Source organism: Bacillus rossius, chromosome 1, assembly GCF_032445375.1.
Source record: "Bacillus rossius redtenbacheri isolate Brsri chromosome 1, Brsri_v3, whole genome shotgun sequence".
In the NCBI taxonomy this organism is placed as follows: Eukaryota; Metazoa; Arthropoda; class Insecta; order Phasmatodea; family Bacillidae; genus Bacillus; species Bacillus rossius.
Window position 1 is genome coordinate 127,108,007 of NC_086330.1, and position 18,341 is coordinate 127,126,347.

Below are 18,341 nucleotides of genomic sequence, written 5' to 3' on the forward strand. Positions count from 1 at the left end.
TTTTTTTTTTTTTGCGTAACTAGGAAATCGTTATGTATGTTCAAATGAAGGATGCAATTTTACGATACCATATATATTTATGGTAGGCCTATACGTAGTACGTAGTAGTGGTATGCAAAAAAAAGGAAGGGGGCCTACTACCCCAGCTGCCCAGGGGCCCACAAATTCTCTCAGCGGCCCTGTATACATATATACATATACATATATACACACACACACACACATACACACATACACACATTAACTTTCAAATTCAAATTAGTATTTGAATGAAACACTCTTTGTAAAATTATATATATTCTGAAGGAATTTTACAAAGAGTGTTTCCTTCAGAATACTAATTTGAATTTGAAAGTTAATGTTTCAAACCTTAGGTATCAAATATAAGTCCATCACTAAAATTTGAAATAAATTTTTTTTTCCCCCTTCAAATAAAATATAATAGACTTTCATTCAGGCAAATACAGTATTCCATCTAGTGGAGGGGTACTGTAATTATATTCTAGTCAGTACTTCCAGGAATGTTGGTGTATTGTAATGTGCTGCTGTGCGTACAGTTCCCGGTCCCGACTACAAGAAGGTGACCGACTACGTGAGCGGGCTGTTTCGGCTGGACATCCCCGCGCGGCCCAGGGCTTCCCAGCGTCCCGCGACCAGCACGGCTGCGCAGCACGGCACGGGACCGCCGCTGGACAGGTGCGAGTCTTGCTGCTCCCAGCAGTGACTATACACTATAACAATGCAGGCTTCACATTTGAGCACCATGCAAGGAGGTTATTCTTGGTAGTGTAACAGTGGCACCCCAGGGGGGGTAGTATTCTAAATCATTTTGCTTCTAATCTTCAGTGTTTTTACATATGATTTTATATTATTTCATAATACATCCACATTTTAATTATTTATGAAAGTTTTTAATTCTAAACAAGTCCTTATTTAATGTTTTTTTATGCAATCAAAGGCAATTTTTTTATGTGACTATAAGCATATAGGAAACATTAAATCATGTAGTATAGCTTTCATAAAACAATAAAAAAAAAATAGTTTTTTTTTTCAAAACTCTGAAAACTCAGGTTTATAATATGGTTTTGAGAAATATTAATTGTTATTGATTTAGTGAAATCTAAAAATAAAGTATTTGAAGATGAAGACTTCATACAAATGGTTAATCCAAAATTGTAATATCACATGATTTAGTGTTTTCAGCACATTCTAGGACAACATTTTAAAAATTTGGTTTTGAGTTCATAAAAAAACATTAAACAAGAACTTTTTACTACTCCTTTAATCACATTATACAGCATGTTTCCAAAAACACAACAGTGCCCAGCAAGTGATATAAGAAAATAAGATAAAACATATTGACAATTTTTTTGAAGTGGTTGTTAAGGAAATTTGTACTATTAAAAATCTAACTTTGGATCTTTTATGTATATATGAAATGTAATAAACTATTGGCAGCTTAGCAACAAATCTGCAAATATATTTTCTTATAAAAAACATTAAACAAAATCTTGTACATGTAAAAACATTGTTGACAGTATCGTTCCCCTACATTATAAAATGGAGGTGACTTAGTGTTGCAAAATTAAATGCAAAAATAAGGTTGGACAGCCCCATTGAAGGGAATGAAATTGTAGACCTTGTTTTCACAGGTGTAAGATTTTTGTTATAAGAAACATCATTCGCCAATTTGTTCCTTAGTTACAAATAGTTTTCAAAATATATTTTAAAAAAAAGTTCTAAAATTATATTTTTGATTGATTAACCACCCTTGATGATTACTTTAGGGAAAATATAAATATGTGTTAGTTTTATTGGTAAATATTTACAATCGCGGTAGATGCCAAAAAAAATGCTAAAAATCCGAAAATACTTTTATTCTGTGCTCTTTCACTTCCTCTTTTCAAATCAACCGGCGGAGATAAGAAATTCCAAATACTTTAGGAGATATCGAATTTTTTAATTTCATGATATGTAGAGTCGCGGTAGATGCCAAAAAAAAATGCTAAAAATCCGAAAATACTTTTATTCTATGCTCTTTCACTTCTTATTTTCAAATCAACCGGCGGAGATAAGAAATTCCAAATACTTTAGGAGATATCGAATTTTTTAATTTAGCAATACAACGCCCGTTTAACCCTTCGAACGTCGCCATTTTTTATTTTGACGTGTGTTAGTGAATGCGTAATAAATAAAATGGTCGATTAGGTCAGGTCAGTTACATTATAAATACTTTCAAACTAAGCGAACATTAAAAATAATGTGAATTTAATTTAATGGTTCTTTAGTTTTAAATTATTTATAATGTAACTGACCTGACCTAACAAAACCCGGACAAATGATGAACATCAACAACTCACGTAATTTTTTTTACTTATTACTTGTGCAACAATATAAAAAAAAAAATACTTTAAAATTAGAAACGTTAAAAACTCACCTAAGTTGGAGGCGGGTACATTTCCTTTGTCACTATAAGGAAATGATGTAGTCGTTCACGGCAGAAGTTGACCGATTAATTAAACATCGTATTGAACAATAAATGAATAAATAATCACGTATTGGTTCATTTCAATACTGACCAATCACGGAATAAATAATCACATATTGGTTCATTTGAATACTGGCCAATCGCGGAACAGTGAAACCCTTCTTCCTCCTTAATTGGAAGAGGGGTTGCGTCCCCGACTCACTCTGGGCGCGAAGGGAAAAAATAAATATTAAAACCAGGCATAAAAAGCTAAACAATATAAATTCCCCACACCACTGCCCAGGGGTCAGGCCAAAAACTTCAAAGGATATAATAGCAGAGTAACCATTAAACAAACAAGAGGCAAGACTTTGGACGTAAGTTATTAAAAAATAGAAATTCGCAAAAATAGTATTTACTATACATAACCATACAAGCTTAGTTACAAAAGCTGACGTTAATAATGGCAGCATCTTATCCCCATTTGCGATACTAACAATAACCTTTAAAAAATCGTAAAAATATAAATACTGATAACAACAAGTATAAAAATATATATAAGGGCGTGAGGCGTGGCCACTATAAAATATCAAAATTTACTGACTGCCCTAATACCAAAAATCAAAAAAGACAATCAATACATATATATAAAAATTCTACAATAATAAAACTGAAGTACAAAAAAATTTATTTAAATAAAGTTCTTAAACTCTCAATCAACGGTTTAGTCTTTCTTCAGATGTTCGTTGCTAAAGACTTGCCAAAAAACAAACAAAGTTAATATCCTAGGCAGGCGCTGGCTTCCTGACCTTCCTCACCAACTCCAGAGTCTAATGCCACGCCGGGCCATAGGTACGAATTCACAAAGGCGTGAACGATGATCAAAAAATAATTATCTTATTTTTAAGGGAAATGTAGCAAAAACTCTTCACGTAACATAACTATGTTACCACAGAAGTATTTATCATATACTTCAAACAAAGTCTTACTTCTTTATTAACTTGCCAATGATTTCATAAAAACGTAGAATGGCCGCACCAACCAACATCAGGCTGCGCATGTAGTCCAATACCGATCGCATACTTTTAATAATACTGCACAAGCTGATTATAATAGCTAAAGCCAACTTTAAGTATGCAAATTCCGAAGACAAAGTCTCAAAAACAAATTGCAAAATGTTCGTTTCTTCCAAACAGGCAAACGGGCGACCTTTTTAAAAAATCCCACACTGGAACAACGTGTGAAACAAATGGGCCTCTTCACCAAACAGGCTAATAAAAGTTCTGTCCAAATAAAATTTAGTATGGGAAAATACACAGTTCACTAGGTTTGCCAAAAACCAGTGCAGCACCACGAGGGTAAAAATCAAAATCGCGGCCTCTCTTTACCTTGATTACTTCTGTATCACAGGGCAATCCATTGCCCTGTCGCCCAGCGTGGAGCCTCCATCCCAATACTCTTCGTCGCCCGTTGCCGTCCGGCACACCAGTCCGCACCGTCACATAGCTCTCTCTTCGACGGTCGCTGGCCACACACTCCTCGCGGCCCCAGCTGATTTTCCACTCCCGGCAAGCCGAATGTCTGACGTCATCAGCCAACCGCCGGGCGCTCGCCAAGTGGTATTTATGTGAAACACAATCGATGTTCTTAAACTCATAATCGATAGCTACCAAACGGCGTATAACTAATTAACAGAAACAAATATAATTAAAAAAATTTACAGATAAATTAACATTAATTAAAAAAGGCGTAAAAATACGTGAAATAAAAAACCATATAAAACTAGAGACCAGCAACAAAAATAAATTACAAGTAAAAATGTGGCCCTGCCGGCCACAACCTCCGCCTTGAACAAAAAAAAATTTAAACAGCAAAGAAAATCTTAAAAATAACCACAACTACAAATTATAAAAAAAAATTATACCAGAGTAAGTTCCAAATAAAATAAAAAAAAAATATTTAGCCATATTCACCCTAAAAGGGTCATCCACATTCATTTTAGGAACTCCGCCTTACAAACATTTTCAAATGACTAACATGGGCCTTTTTTACCTTATTATTTCTTTCAACTTCTTCCAACAAAACAGTAACCGGCCCTAAAATCTTTACAATCTTATACGGCCCATCATACTTATTCTCTAACTTAGAGCTCTGATACCCTGCTTTGTCACTCAAAACAAATTGCCTGCATAGCACTTCATCACCAATTTTAAATACATTATCCACTCGCCCCTTATTATAAAACTTACTCATTTTCGTTCTAACCTTTTGCAGATTTTCGGCTGCTTCTTCCCACATTTTTTCCAACAAACGGGGGCTTCGGGTTTCCAAAAGGGCTGGATGCAAACCCCAACAATTTAGTAAAGGATGGGGTACATTTCTTCCCAAAAAAATTTCCGATGGTGTAAATTTAGTACCACTGTGCATGGTCATGTTAAAAGCTAAATTTAATACGTGGATAACACTGTCCCACTTCCGTTGGTTACGTTGATGAAAAATCGTGAGGGCCACTTTGACATTCTTATTCACCCTTTCAACCAAATTAGGGTTGGGATAATAGGGGCTGGTAGTAATATGTTTTATACCCCAATCTAAACACATCACTTCAAAACACTTACTCTTAAAATATGTAGCATTATCTGATACTACTTGCTCCGGGCTACCAAAAAAACCCCACACTTTAGTTTCTAAAGCCTTAATAATACTCTCGCTTTTCATATTACGCAAAGGCAAAAAAAACAAAATTTAGAAAAACCATCTACTGCTATAAGTAAGCAATTATTCCCCCCTAATGATCTAGGTAGGGGCCCAAAAATGTCCAAATAAACCCTTTCCCAAGGTCTAGTCAGAGCTTCAACAGAGTATTTACCTATCTTACTATGTCTAGATTGCTTAGCGCGCTGGCAATCTTCACAGCTTAAAACATGATCTTTTACGTCTTTTTTCAAACCTGGCCAAAAAAATTCTTTAGAGATTTTATCTATAGTTTTTTCGATTCCGCCATGCGCGCCTATATTAGAATCATGGTAATACCGAATTATCATTTTCCTTACCCCCTTAGGAACAAAAACTTTGTGTTCTCCATCTTTCACCCAACACAAAAGCCCGTCTTTCATTCCTAAGTCTATAGTAGTATCCGGCCCCAAACGCGTTATTAAATCTTTAGTCTCAGGATCCTCTTTTTGTATTTCGCGCAAATCAATAAATCCTTGAGGGAATTCCCTCAGGATGTTACATTCTTCCTTGTCTTCAGTTCTCATTTCGTCATTACATTGAAACTCATGTTCATCAAACATGCGCGATAAGGCATCGGCCACTACATTTTCCTGTCCTTTCATATGTTTGAGGTCAAAACGAAAACGCGTCAACCGCATGATCCACCGCCCTATTTTCCCTAGTTGCCGCGGGTGGGAAAAAAGCCATGTCAAAGCCTGGTTGTCAGTCCATAATTCAAATTTCTCATGTTCAAGAAAACTCTCAAATCTCTCCAACGCAAATATGCACGCTAATGCTTCCTTCTCATATACACTGTATTTTAACTCGTGCTTATTTAGGGATTTACTAGCATACATAACCGGTTTTAAACCTCCCTCACGTTCTTGCAACAAAACCGCCCCCAGACCTACTCCCGAAGCGTCCACTTGCACAATAAATTTTTGCTCAAAATCCGGAAGTATTAAAATGGGGGGTTGAGCTATAGCTTTCTTTAAATTCCTAAAGGCCTGTTCTTCCTCTTCCCCCCATACAAACTTAACCTCTTTCCTTTTCAAATTATTTAAAGGCGCGCATAGGTTAGCGTAATTCGGTATAAAACGGGAAAAATAACCAAGCATTCCTAAAAAGCGCATCACTCCCTTAACATTACGGGGGGCCGGGAAATTAACTATGGGGTTTATCTTATCTTGGTCCATGACCAATTCACCTTCTCGGATTATGTATCCTAAAAATTTTATCTCGCTACGGGCCCAAACTATTTTTTCCGGATTTACGGTAAAGCCGGCTCCCTTTAGTTTCTCAAGTACTTTTCTTATATGTTCTATATGTTCTTCAAAACTATTTGAAAAAACACAAATATCATCCAAGAAACTTATTACAAATTTATACTGATATTCTTGTAATATGTGCCCTAAAATTCGTGACAAACATTGGGCCCCAAAATTCACCCCAAAAGGCACTCTAGTCCATTCAAAGTGCCCCCAAGGAGTGACAAACCCGGTAAATTTCTGACTACTTGCTTCTAATTCACATTGATGAAACGCCGAGTTCAAATCAAGCACCGTAAAAAAACTTGGCTTTTCCCAAATATTGCAAAACAATTTCAACTTTAGGCATGGGAAACGGATCTAGTTTTACCCTGTCATTAATGAGGCGATAGTCAAGGACCAAACAATATTTGCCCTTATTTTTCTTATCTACTAAAAAGGCCGGTGAGGCAAAATTGGATTTAGAAGGGACTATTACCTTATTATCAAGTAAATCATTAATAATTTCTCGAAAGGCTTTCATTTTAGGCGGGGCACATTGATACGGCACACATTTAATAGGGGTTTCATCTACCAGCACGATCTTGTATGGCATTAGCGCGCATTTGCCAATTTTAGTAGTGATAACATCCTTATATTCCTCGCTTAATTGCTGTATCTGCAATTTTTCCTTCTCACCCAACCTTTGCTCTAACCCTTCGATACCGCCACAAACCACATTTCTTCTTTTTTTATTCTCCCACAATTTTATCTTAATTTTATCATTAAAATCGAACCTCATTACTTTCTCGCCGCACACTATTATAGCCTTACTATCATTTAAAAAATCCATTCCCAAAACTACTTCATGGATCAAATCGGGCATTACCCAGAATTCACGTGTCCAAGATAAATGTTCCAATTTAAAATGTAAAAATACTTTCACCTTTACCTGAACATTTTGCCCGTCCGCCATGGCCACATTAATGCCTTGACTACTTACGATCTTAGTTTTCAAAAATTTATGATCGCGCACCAAATTACTTAAAAATTTCTGCTGGATGAAACTACAACTAGCCCCCGTATCAAGTAGAGCTTCTATCTCACGATCATACAACCAAACTTTGACACATAAACCTCTTTTTGCCTGAATGACCGCCAAACTATGCTTATTGTTAAATCGATATTTCTTAACTTCCTTACGGAAATTACATTTCCCGCTATTATGACCATCTTTATTACAAAAACCACAAACTAATTTTTTCTTGCGATTACATTTTTTTATCAAATGGTCCATGCTGCCACACCTAAAACATGTCTTGTGTCTTTCCTGCTCCGGTTTCTTTTTAAAGCAAAATTTTTCTGAATGACCATTTTTGCCACAAAAACCACAAACAAATTTATTTACCGCCGAAACCGAGCAATCCTTAGCAAAATGCCCTACCTTATTACACTTAAAACAAGTCTTATTACTTTTTTTATTACCCGGCGTTTTAAAACAAACCGGTTTAAAATTGACTTTGCCTTTACACTTATCGAATTCACATTTAGCGTAAAAAATATTATCAACCTGGATAGCCCAAGTGTTGAGTTCCTCCACACTATTAGGTCTGCCAATAAATGCGCATTCGTGTCTGATGGCAGGATTTAGATTTTCCAAAATAATAGCTACAAAACGGTGATCATCTAACTGCAGACCAAATACATTAACGTGATTTCTAATATCCTGTATAAATTCTAAGGTGCTTTCATTTTCCCGTTGAAAACGGAAAATCAATTCCTTAATTAGATCGTCCTTCACCCTCTTAGGGCACAAATATTCCCACAAATTCTCTTTCACTACCGACCATCCAACAGACTTATTTATACCTGACGTAATCACGTCTCTAGCGATCCCGCTACATTTAGTCGAAATACACCTTAACAATTCTTGCTCATTTTGTAAACAACAATTAGTTTTCAAACTATCTACCCCCAAGCAAAACTTTATTAAATCTCTTGGCCCACCGGAGCATAAAGATGGCAACCTATCCAGTTCCTTAAAAAGCAATTTACTTGGCATAGCAGTATTCAATGAATTTACTTGGCTGATCTCCGAATTCTCCACATTTTCCTCAACAGGTTTTTTCCTCCCTTCTTTAATGTGGGTACTTAATTTCCTGCGTAAGGTATCAATGTCATCCTCCAGACCACTCTCTACTCCCGCTGCTTGCAAATTAGCGTAAACCTGTTCTTTGGGAAGTTTATAAATCCAAGAAACTGCCATTATTAAAAAAATCAAAAAGGTCAGCAAAATCGCAAAAGTCCAAAGTCTCTGCCAAGCAGAGTGGCGCAGGTTGAAACCCTTCTTCCTCCTTAATTGGAAGAGGGGTTGCGTCCCCGACTCACTCTGGGCGCGAAGAAAAAAAATAAATATTAAAACCAGGCATAAAAAGCTAAACAATATAAATTCCCCACACCACTGCCCAGGGGTCAGGCCAAAAACTTCAAAGGATATAATAGCAGAGTAACCATTAAACAAACAAGAGGCAAGACTTTGGACGTATGTTATTAAAAAATAGAAATTCGCAAAAATAGTATTTACTATACATAACCATACAAGCTTAGTTACAAAAGCTGACGTTAATAATGGCAGCATCTTATCCCCATTTGCGATACTAACAATAACCTTTAAAAAATCGTAAAAATATAAATACTGATAACAAGAAGTATAAAAATATATATAAGGGCGTGAGGCGTGGCCACTATAAAATATCAAAATTTACTGACTGCCCTAATACCAAAAATCAAAAAAGACAATCAATACATATATATAAAAATTCTACAATAATAAAACTGAAGTACAAAAAAATTTATTTAAATAAAGTTCTTAAACTCTCAATCAACGGTTTAGTCTTTCTTCAGATGTTCGTTGCTAAAGACTTGCCAAAAAACAAACAAAGTTAATATCCTAGGCAGGCGCTGGCTTCCTGACCTTCCTCACCAACTCCAGAGTCTAATGCCACGCCGGGCCATAGGTACGAATTCACAAAGGCGTGAACGATGATCAAAAAATAATTATCTTATTTTTAAGGGAAATGTAGCAAAAACTCTTCACGTAACATAACTATGTTACCACAGAAGTATTTATCATATACTTCAAACAAAGTCTTACTTCTTTATTAACTTGCCAATGATTTCATAAAAACGTAGAATGGCCGCACCAACCAACATCAGGCTGCGCATGTAGTCCAATACCGATCGCATACTTTTAATAATACTGCACAAGCTGATTATAATAGCTAAAGCCAACTTTAAGTATGCAAATTCCGAAGACAAAGTCTCAAAAACAAATTGCAAAATGTTCGTTTCTTCCAAACAGGCAAACGGGCGACCTTTTTAAAAAATCCCACACTGGAACAACGTGTGAAACAAATGGGCCTCTTCACCAAACAGGCTAATAAAAGTTCCGTCCAAATAAAATTTAGTATGGGAAAATACACAGTTCACTAGGTTTGCCAAAAACCAGTGCAGCACCACGAGGGTAAAAATCAAAATCGCGGCCTCTCTTTACCTTGATTACTTCTGTATCACAGGGCAATCCATTGCCCTGTCGCCCAGCGTGGAGCCTCCATCCCAATACTCTTCGTCGCCCGTTGCCGTCCGGCACACCAGTCCGCACCGTCACATAGCTCTCTCTTCGACGGTCGCTGGCCACACACTCCTCGCGGCCCCAGCTGATTTTCCACTCCCGGCAAGCCGAATGTCTGACGTCATCAGCCAACCGCCGGGCGCTCGCCAAGTGGTATTTATGTGAAACACAATCGATGTTCTTAAACTCATAATCGATAGCTACCAAACGGCGTATAACTAATTAACAGAAACAAATATAATTAAAAAAATTTACAGATAAATTAACATTAATTAAAAAAGGCGTAAAAATACGTGAAATAAAAAACCATATAAAACTAGAGACCAGCAACAAAAATAAATTACAAGTAAAAATGTGGCCCTGCCGGCCACAACAGTCACGTGACAAAATTGTCCAATAAGAAACATGATACTCGTAAACAAGAAACCTTAGTATCTATGACAAGAAACAATGGTGATCGCCGCATACTACGCAGGTATTGTGATGAAAATTAAAAAATTCGATATCTCCTAAAGTATTTGGAATTTCTTACCTCCGCCGGTTGATTTGAAAAGAGGAAGTGAAAGAGCACAGAATAAAAGTATTTTCAGATTTTTAGTATTTTTTCTGGCATCTACCGCGACTCTACATATAATGAAATTAAAAAATTTGATATCTCCTAAAGTATTTGGAATTTCTTACCTCCGCCGGTTGTTTTGAAAAGAGGAAGTGAAAGGGCACAGAATAAAAGTATTTTCAGATTTTTAGCATTTTTTTTGGCATCTACCGCGATTGTAAATATTTACCGTTTTATTTTCTCAAAGTGACATTAAATACTTTATTTAACACTTACCTCTACTAAAAGAAGACACTTATCAAGATTCAGGTTTTCAGATTAGCTGGAAGACACAATAGTTAGTATTTCACTCAATTGCTTGTTTACAATTGCAATGTTTTGAAGAGCAAGAAGTAGAGTCTCACCCACGAAAATGTACGTTTAACACATACAAGTGAAAAGTAGCTGCATAAGTAAACTATGTCTCGATTAAGATATAGTGATACCAGCAATTGGGTGCCATTTCAGACCTTTCAAAATATTTATATTAACAAAATTACTTTACTCAGAAGGAAATTATGTTAACATAACATAATTTGTTCAGTACTCAACAGTTTTATGATTTTCTACTTTAATCTTCACAGAACTTGACATTATTGTACGCAAAAGAAAATTTAATTATAAATTACTTATTTAAAAAATGGGATTATGTACTAGTTAATTATAGCTAACATTCAAATGCTATACTATTGTAGTAGTGCAATTGATGAGACAGTTACCAATACAAGAGTGTTGTAATCTTTATATTAAATATCAGAGTCTACAAAATTATCTACTTCAAACACTTGAATATCAACATTACAAAAGTTACTTGGCTTAGCAAAGTCGATAAAGACGTTATTAAATAACAATGTTACAAAAATAGTTATCTTTGGTATCCTCTGAGTATATGGGAAAAAATGCATGGTTGAATCAAAGCACTTAAATAGGGTGTAAAAAAAATGAGAATCTACTGTGGAGAATTAAAACTGAAGTTAAAATGATACTTCATTTGAATGTTAACTAATGAACTTATATATCACTACTCAAAATTACACACAACACATTATAACCCTACACAAATAGCAAAATAACATTTACCTTATTTACATACCACGTTTACAATCGGGGTTCATCGTATTTCCTTTATTAGGAAATAATAGTTTCCGTCTAGCATTGATGACTATGATATGGGTCCTTCTCCACACCACCACGGTGATAGTACTGGAATCCGCAGAAGTTTTGAAACAGAGCACGTTGACTCTGAGTGCCGAAACTCTTCTACAGCAGCGGTAGACCACTACAGTTCCGGAACTCTGTTCTGAGTCTGTCTACGATTCACCGAAGTAACACCATCCTCCAATTGTTCACTAGTAGAAGTTAGTTCTTAAATCTTACAGCAAACCCATAACAGCTGGGTTTTGACGTGGTTCGTATTGATCATGATAATTCAAATATTACACAAAACTAGTAGTCATATATTTGTGCAAATATATTTCATGTAACTGGTTTCCACTTCCAATGCAGTTAATGGTGAACACTCACAATGGTTCTGATAGACGTCAGTTAAAATATTTCACTTATTGTGACTCGAAGTTCATTTCCCCGACATATATTCTTGCACATACACAAAATAAATAATCTTCCAGAAACACACAATTCTTAATTATAATTTCTGTCGTTTCATAGAAAGTTCTTAGTAGTTCAGTGGAATATATTGTAGTAGTGAAGCTCATTCAAGACAAAACGCTTCTGCTGTTCCATACAAAAATCTTTCCATCGATTGTATTTTTTTTTCAAGCTTATAAATTCCAACATAACAACGCTTATGAGTAAAATATTTACATCCTATGGTTGTAGTTAAATAAAAAAATTAAAATTTATAATATTTCTGTGTAAATATTTTTCCACAACAGTAATAATAAAATACCTGAAATAAAATAGCATACAATGTTCCCGTTCCAATTGCAAAGCAAGATTTTCCAAAAAAAAATAAGAATGGCCGAACTGGTATAATTAGATAGATCACATCCCGATTTTCTCAAATCCGAATCTTAAATTCAAATCCTAAAGAAAACTTTGAATATACCCCCTTGATCCGAATCTAAGTCTTGAGAGTGAAACATTTAACCTTTTAAATGTTTTATTCATAAACAAAGTTTCCAGAATCAATACATATTTAATTTTATTTATATAATTACATGTTAAAAGTACAATATCTTGGGGATGGTAAAGGATAGTTATGAAGGAAATATGTAATTGATGTAGTAAACTGAGAGGTTTTTAGTGTTGTATTTTTTAATTTACTTGTTTCCTTTAATATTTTTCTTCAAATCTTTTTCCTTCGAATACTAAGGATTAATGGTATTTTAAGATTTTATTTACCCATCCCTACTAGTATTTAAATCCAGGTCCTCCTACTGTGTTCTTCTGCGCATCTTACTTGGTTTGTTACAAGAATTTGCTAAAAAGTCCAGCCAGAGACATGAAAACATTTTATTTTTTGTGTGCGAGCAGTACGTAAATGAACACATGCTTTTGTTTGTTATCAGTGACGCGAGCTGCTGGTTATCAGAGATATCTAGCTGTCAAGTGTAGTGTGGTGTGGTGGTAGTCAGGAGAGTTGGAGTTGTTATTGATGCATTGGTGGGACAGCAGTTTTCTATGCTGCTGACTCACGTATATGCATGTTTGTGCTTCATTAGTGTTGTTGTTATGTATAGTTTGACTTAGAAGGTATTATTACTAGAATACTTAAATGAATTGGGGGTAAGTTTTTTTAAATTGATACAATTTACCTTTGAGATACTCATGGTTAATGTCCAAGTTAAGTACTGTTAATTACCAGTAGTTGCATGTTTGGGTGTCATGTTGTTAATTTAGGACCTACAACTAAATGAGTAAATGAGTGAAAATAAATTCAAACATTTTCACAAATATGCAAATGGGAAAAAAAGTTCATTGTAAAAGAAAAGTTTTAAAGCCTCAATGTCTACCATAAATAACTAGTGACTTATTATAAATATACTATTTGATGTTTGTTTCTAGCATCTATTTTCATTAGCCTTTCAAAACTTTTAATAAATTATATGATAATCGGTGGTACATGTTACAATGTTCACGTTATTCCATTTATAAATAGATAGTAAATGATATTTTTATTATTGTTACTATTATCATAACACTATTTTTTTTTCATTGTAATGCACAGTTAAGTAATCCCGGATTCACTTCTCTCTTACCAACCACCATTTCTCAGATCGTGGCTTTAAATTACCATCACCCAAAAATTACACAACTGACTTGTGCACAAATCTTGCCTATCTGTGCACACACACCATGCAGTGATGTCATCTCGTATGAAACTTTTTACATTAAGCTTGTAACCAGTCTGTTGTGGAAATCAAGTTTCAGGATCACGTAACTGTTAGTATGAAAGCAGCTATATATAGGTTATCGTAGTAAGAACGTATTGTCAATTTTTTTTGCAGAGTATGACATGTGGTGGAGTGTTCTTTTTACGCAGTACAAATTGCAGGTATTTTTATCTGACATTTTGGTTTGACTGCAGGGTTACTACGCTTTTACATCAGCCAATTTCCTGAGTTTTCCCTGTTTTACCTGTCTCATCTGTATATTTGACAAGCTATCAGATATATTACATTTACAATACATAATATAGTAAGGTGCAGAACTGACTCTAAAATATGTTTCAGCACAATACACAGTTAACACTTAATCCATTTTCTTTTTAACACTATGTATCCAAAATTGCGTTTGAAAAGTTAATTTAATGTCGATAAAAATAAGATATGGAAAATAAAAGCACACAAAGTTTTTGTAAAAATTCATAACAGTTTTAAGATATTAAAATACTACTCAGGATGAGAAAATAATAATACCATTTTTTAACTATGATATTGTCAATTTCCCTCAGTTGTTCAGGCTTTGAAATCATCTTTTACTATTTCCTGAGTTTTCTCTGTTTCATAGATTTTCCTTGTCTGTGGGAACCCTGGACTGTTTTTGGGAAACTTTTTATCGCCTAGTACATGATGTGATCACCCATGTTCTGAAGTCACCAGCTGCTACAGATAAAGATCACTTGTCTATCGGTGGTTGCTTTTATCATCGTGGATTGCTGAGCCAAACTGGGCCATCAGTAGTTCTTTCTTGAATGAAAGTTTCTTCAAGGGTTGGACAGCTGTCTCTAAACATATATTAAATCAGCAAGGATTAACATGTCAAGAAATTTCTTATTTTCGTGCCGATGAAAAATTTTTGCCTCTGGAGTCTAGCTCAGATTATTTAACTCAATTAAATGAGGTCCTACTGTATATTAGTGCCAGATGTGTTTGGTATGCTATGTGTACACTCAAATAGTGTTTGGCAGATCATGCGTAAGCTTGTACATTGGTAGAATGTTTGCGCTTGTATACTGATGGTTTGATTATGTGTGCTTTCAGTAATAAAGACGGCAGCAATGGGCCGGAGAGTCCGCTCCCAGCCAACTCTGCATACTTCACGACGTCTGAGTCGAAAGCAAAGTTTCTCACTCGCTACAGCCGTGACATGAGCCAGTCGGAGCAGGTTGGGGCCATGGACCTGCATCGGAAGAAGGTAACGCATTGTCCTGACGTGTGGGCAATATGCGAGTACGTTTCAGCTACTAGAAACTGTTTAACTGTTGCAAAATAAATACCACCTATTCACCACACTATAAAAACTAGAGATTTCAGTAAAACAAACCTTTAGTTTATACAGTATATTACAACTCAGATCGGCCTGAATAAAAGACAACCTGACTTGCAACATTCACAAAGACACTTCAAAAATGATAATTCTAAAAATAAAATTAAAAAAAAACACCGAAAATGTTTGTTATTTTTTAAATTTCAAGGTTAAGTTCAAATTTTTTGGCAGTCTTTACTAAAGAAAAGGATTTCATAGAACTTTTATGTAGATTTATTTTTTAGATGTCGCTCAAAAACCAAACACAGTTCAGCCATTCCACTATGTTTACAACAGGTCCTCACAGTTCTCTTATCAACACAAACAATTTTTCCCTGATTGAAAATAAATGCTTGTTAACTTTGATGATTCCGAAAAACATTCTTAATACATACATACACTGTACATCTTGCAAATAAGTCCCGAAGTCACTTGGTGTCTACAATACAAGCCAAGGACAAAGGTGTTCTTGGGATGGCAGCTAAAAATCACTGTAACCCTTATTGGACTGAATGCTGACAACTGTGGTTGCTGAAATTCTAAATAAATGTCCAAAATGAGGTTGATTACTGGCGCAATCCAGACCACAGCTGTAAAGTTTGTTACTGAATGCATATTATTTGATTCGTTTGAGCAATTGCCGAACACTTTCTCCAGGGTCGGATCAAAATGGGAGAATGTGCCCTCCCCAACCTTCTTCACCAAGAAGGGTACAACATGTAGTGAATAATAAAACTTCTGAAGTATTACACTGAATCCTGCTGGTTGGTCTCTCACTGCTCGCTCCTCTTTCTTTTTTCCTCTCTATTCTCGCTCTATCCCCCCTCTCCCCAAGAAGTCAATTATTGATCTGCCATTGGTTGGTTCATTTCTAAAAACACCTGTCTGTTTTGTCGTGATTATAACTGATTTTGACATCCAGTTATAAAACTAGTGTGTTATTTAATATTGAAACGGACACTTAACGACACTTGTGCATCTATATCAGCATTTTGTATAACAAATCTCTCGCTTGTGTCCGTTTAGCTAATGGCTGCATTATAGCATAAATTTTAATAATATCCAGTTATGTGTGATTCAAAAACAAATCTCCCTTCTGCTCTGAGGAGATTCTAAAAAATTCAGGCAACACAACTTGCATAATCAAATTATAATTATATATGGTAAACTTTTTGTAAATTATTCTACTTACAAATAAAACCTGATTTTTATTTGTTTCATAAGAAGTTATTTTTAGACTTCTAGTTTTGGATGGATTAGCTCATTACTTTATAAGAGTATCAATTATTTGAAGCGTTTAGTATTTGACAGAACAGCTTGTCCACATCAATCGGTCATAAAATTTCCATTATTTTTTCCCCGACAATTAATTAATTAATTAATTTATTTATTAAAAATTCACCTATTTTGCTATTTTCTGGAAAAAAATCCAGGCTCCTCCATCTTCCCCATAGCTGGCTTAGTTGTTTCTTCACGTTCTTTAATTTTCTTATTAAAATTTTTATTTATCAAAACTAATTTAAAAAACTGTAAGAATAAAAAACATAAGCATTCTGGTTGATGGTCAAATGGAGAATGTCATTTCCCCCTTAATTATCGTCACTGGGGAATTTCCATGATTTTAAGCAAATTCCCTATCCCAACATCCCTACTTAATTTTCTCGAACTTTCAATTATTACGTTATCCTGCAGAAACTATTGAGTTTTCTTCGTGCATGGTTTTATTGTCCTAATAAATGTGATTGTTGGAAGTTGGCAGCTCTGCTGCCCGTAATGATCTGGCTTTGGACGAGTGCACTGTGTTAAGGTGGCCTCCTGCCTGGGCCGCCAAACAGCACGCAGAGCTCCTCCAGGTGTTAACACGCCATTTATGAACTGCTCAAGATTCATTAAAGGTGTCTGTGATTACGAATAGCACTTTTTGTTTCGTAGTTTCGTCTTAAAACTCGTATATTTTGGACGGAGGAAAATATTAGAACAGATGTTTTCACAAGTGTTTTTAGGTATGAAAATTGTTAATAATATTGTAAGTGGTATGGGAAGTTGAGGAATATTCCAGGATTGTTGTTTAAAGTCGCGCACGTGAACCATGCCGCCCGCAGGAGGAGCTGATGTCGCGGCTGGACCGCAAGCTGGAGGTGCTGCGCGAGGAGCGCCGGCTGCTGGGCGAGGAGTCCCGCCTCAACGAGGAGCTGGGGGACGGCGTGGCGGGGCAGGTGGCCCGCCTGGCGCGCCCCCACGAGGCCGCCAAGTACCGCCTGCACGTGGAGGAGGTGGGCAAGGTCGCCAGCCTGCTGCTGGGGCTGTCCGGGCGGCTGGCGCGCGCCGAGAACGCCCTCGCGGGGCTCGCTGGCGACCACGCCGAGAAGGTACCAGCACACGTTCATCAAAGTATTCCGTTAGTTCTCCCTTATCGTCTGTGACGAACCTGTCAAGCCTTAATTTACTCAATCATAACGAATAGGCATGGTAAAATTCTTATGCACTCTATAGCATAGGATATTTTCACATTATTAGGCCTGTGTGAATATCAGTTTTATTTTTTTTAAGTTTGAATCGAATTTTTGAATATCAAGAGCTAGGGAAAAAAAATTTTTTGTTTTAACATTTTTTTTGTAATAAGTAGTTTTAAGTCATATTTTAACTAACACTTGTACATGTAGATCCACATTAATGGATACCTGCTTTTAACTTTCAAAGCACGACCACAAAAGAAAAAGAAAAAATTCTTGAACAAACTTTTTTATTGTTCACTTGCCTTATTTTCAACTTATTACATATTGTCTCCCAGTCATTTTGTTTACTAGGTACTTGCTGAAGTAAACAATGGTAGTTAAATCGAGCCCAAGTGTATTTGAAATCAAATACAAGAATAAGTTACGTGTTTTGATATTTGAAATTTTGAATATTCAAACAAGCATAGTGTCCTAGTAATGAGTAGTTGCAAAAAAAAACTTAACCCTTTTGATGAAAACT

General features: G+C 35.6%; 1 protein-coding gene across 1 annotated transcript in view; it reads left to right on the forward strand.

The window, feature by feature from the left end:
* LOC134545119 (uncharacterized) overlaps positions 1–18,341 on the forward strand; it is a 485,066-nt gene that overhangs the window by 462,550 nt on the left and 4,175 nt on the right. Inside the window, exons 12-14 of the mRNA XM_063388552.1 lie at positions 558–696; positions 15,101–15,254; positions 17,468–17,734. Of these exons, the coding sequence (XP_063244622.1) occupies positions 558–696; positions 15,101–15,254; positions 17,468–17,734 (560 nt within the window). The remainder of the gene's footprint in view (positions 1–557; positions 697–15,100; positions 15,255–17,467; positions 17,735–18,341) is intronic.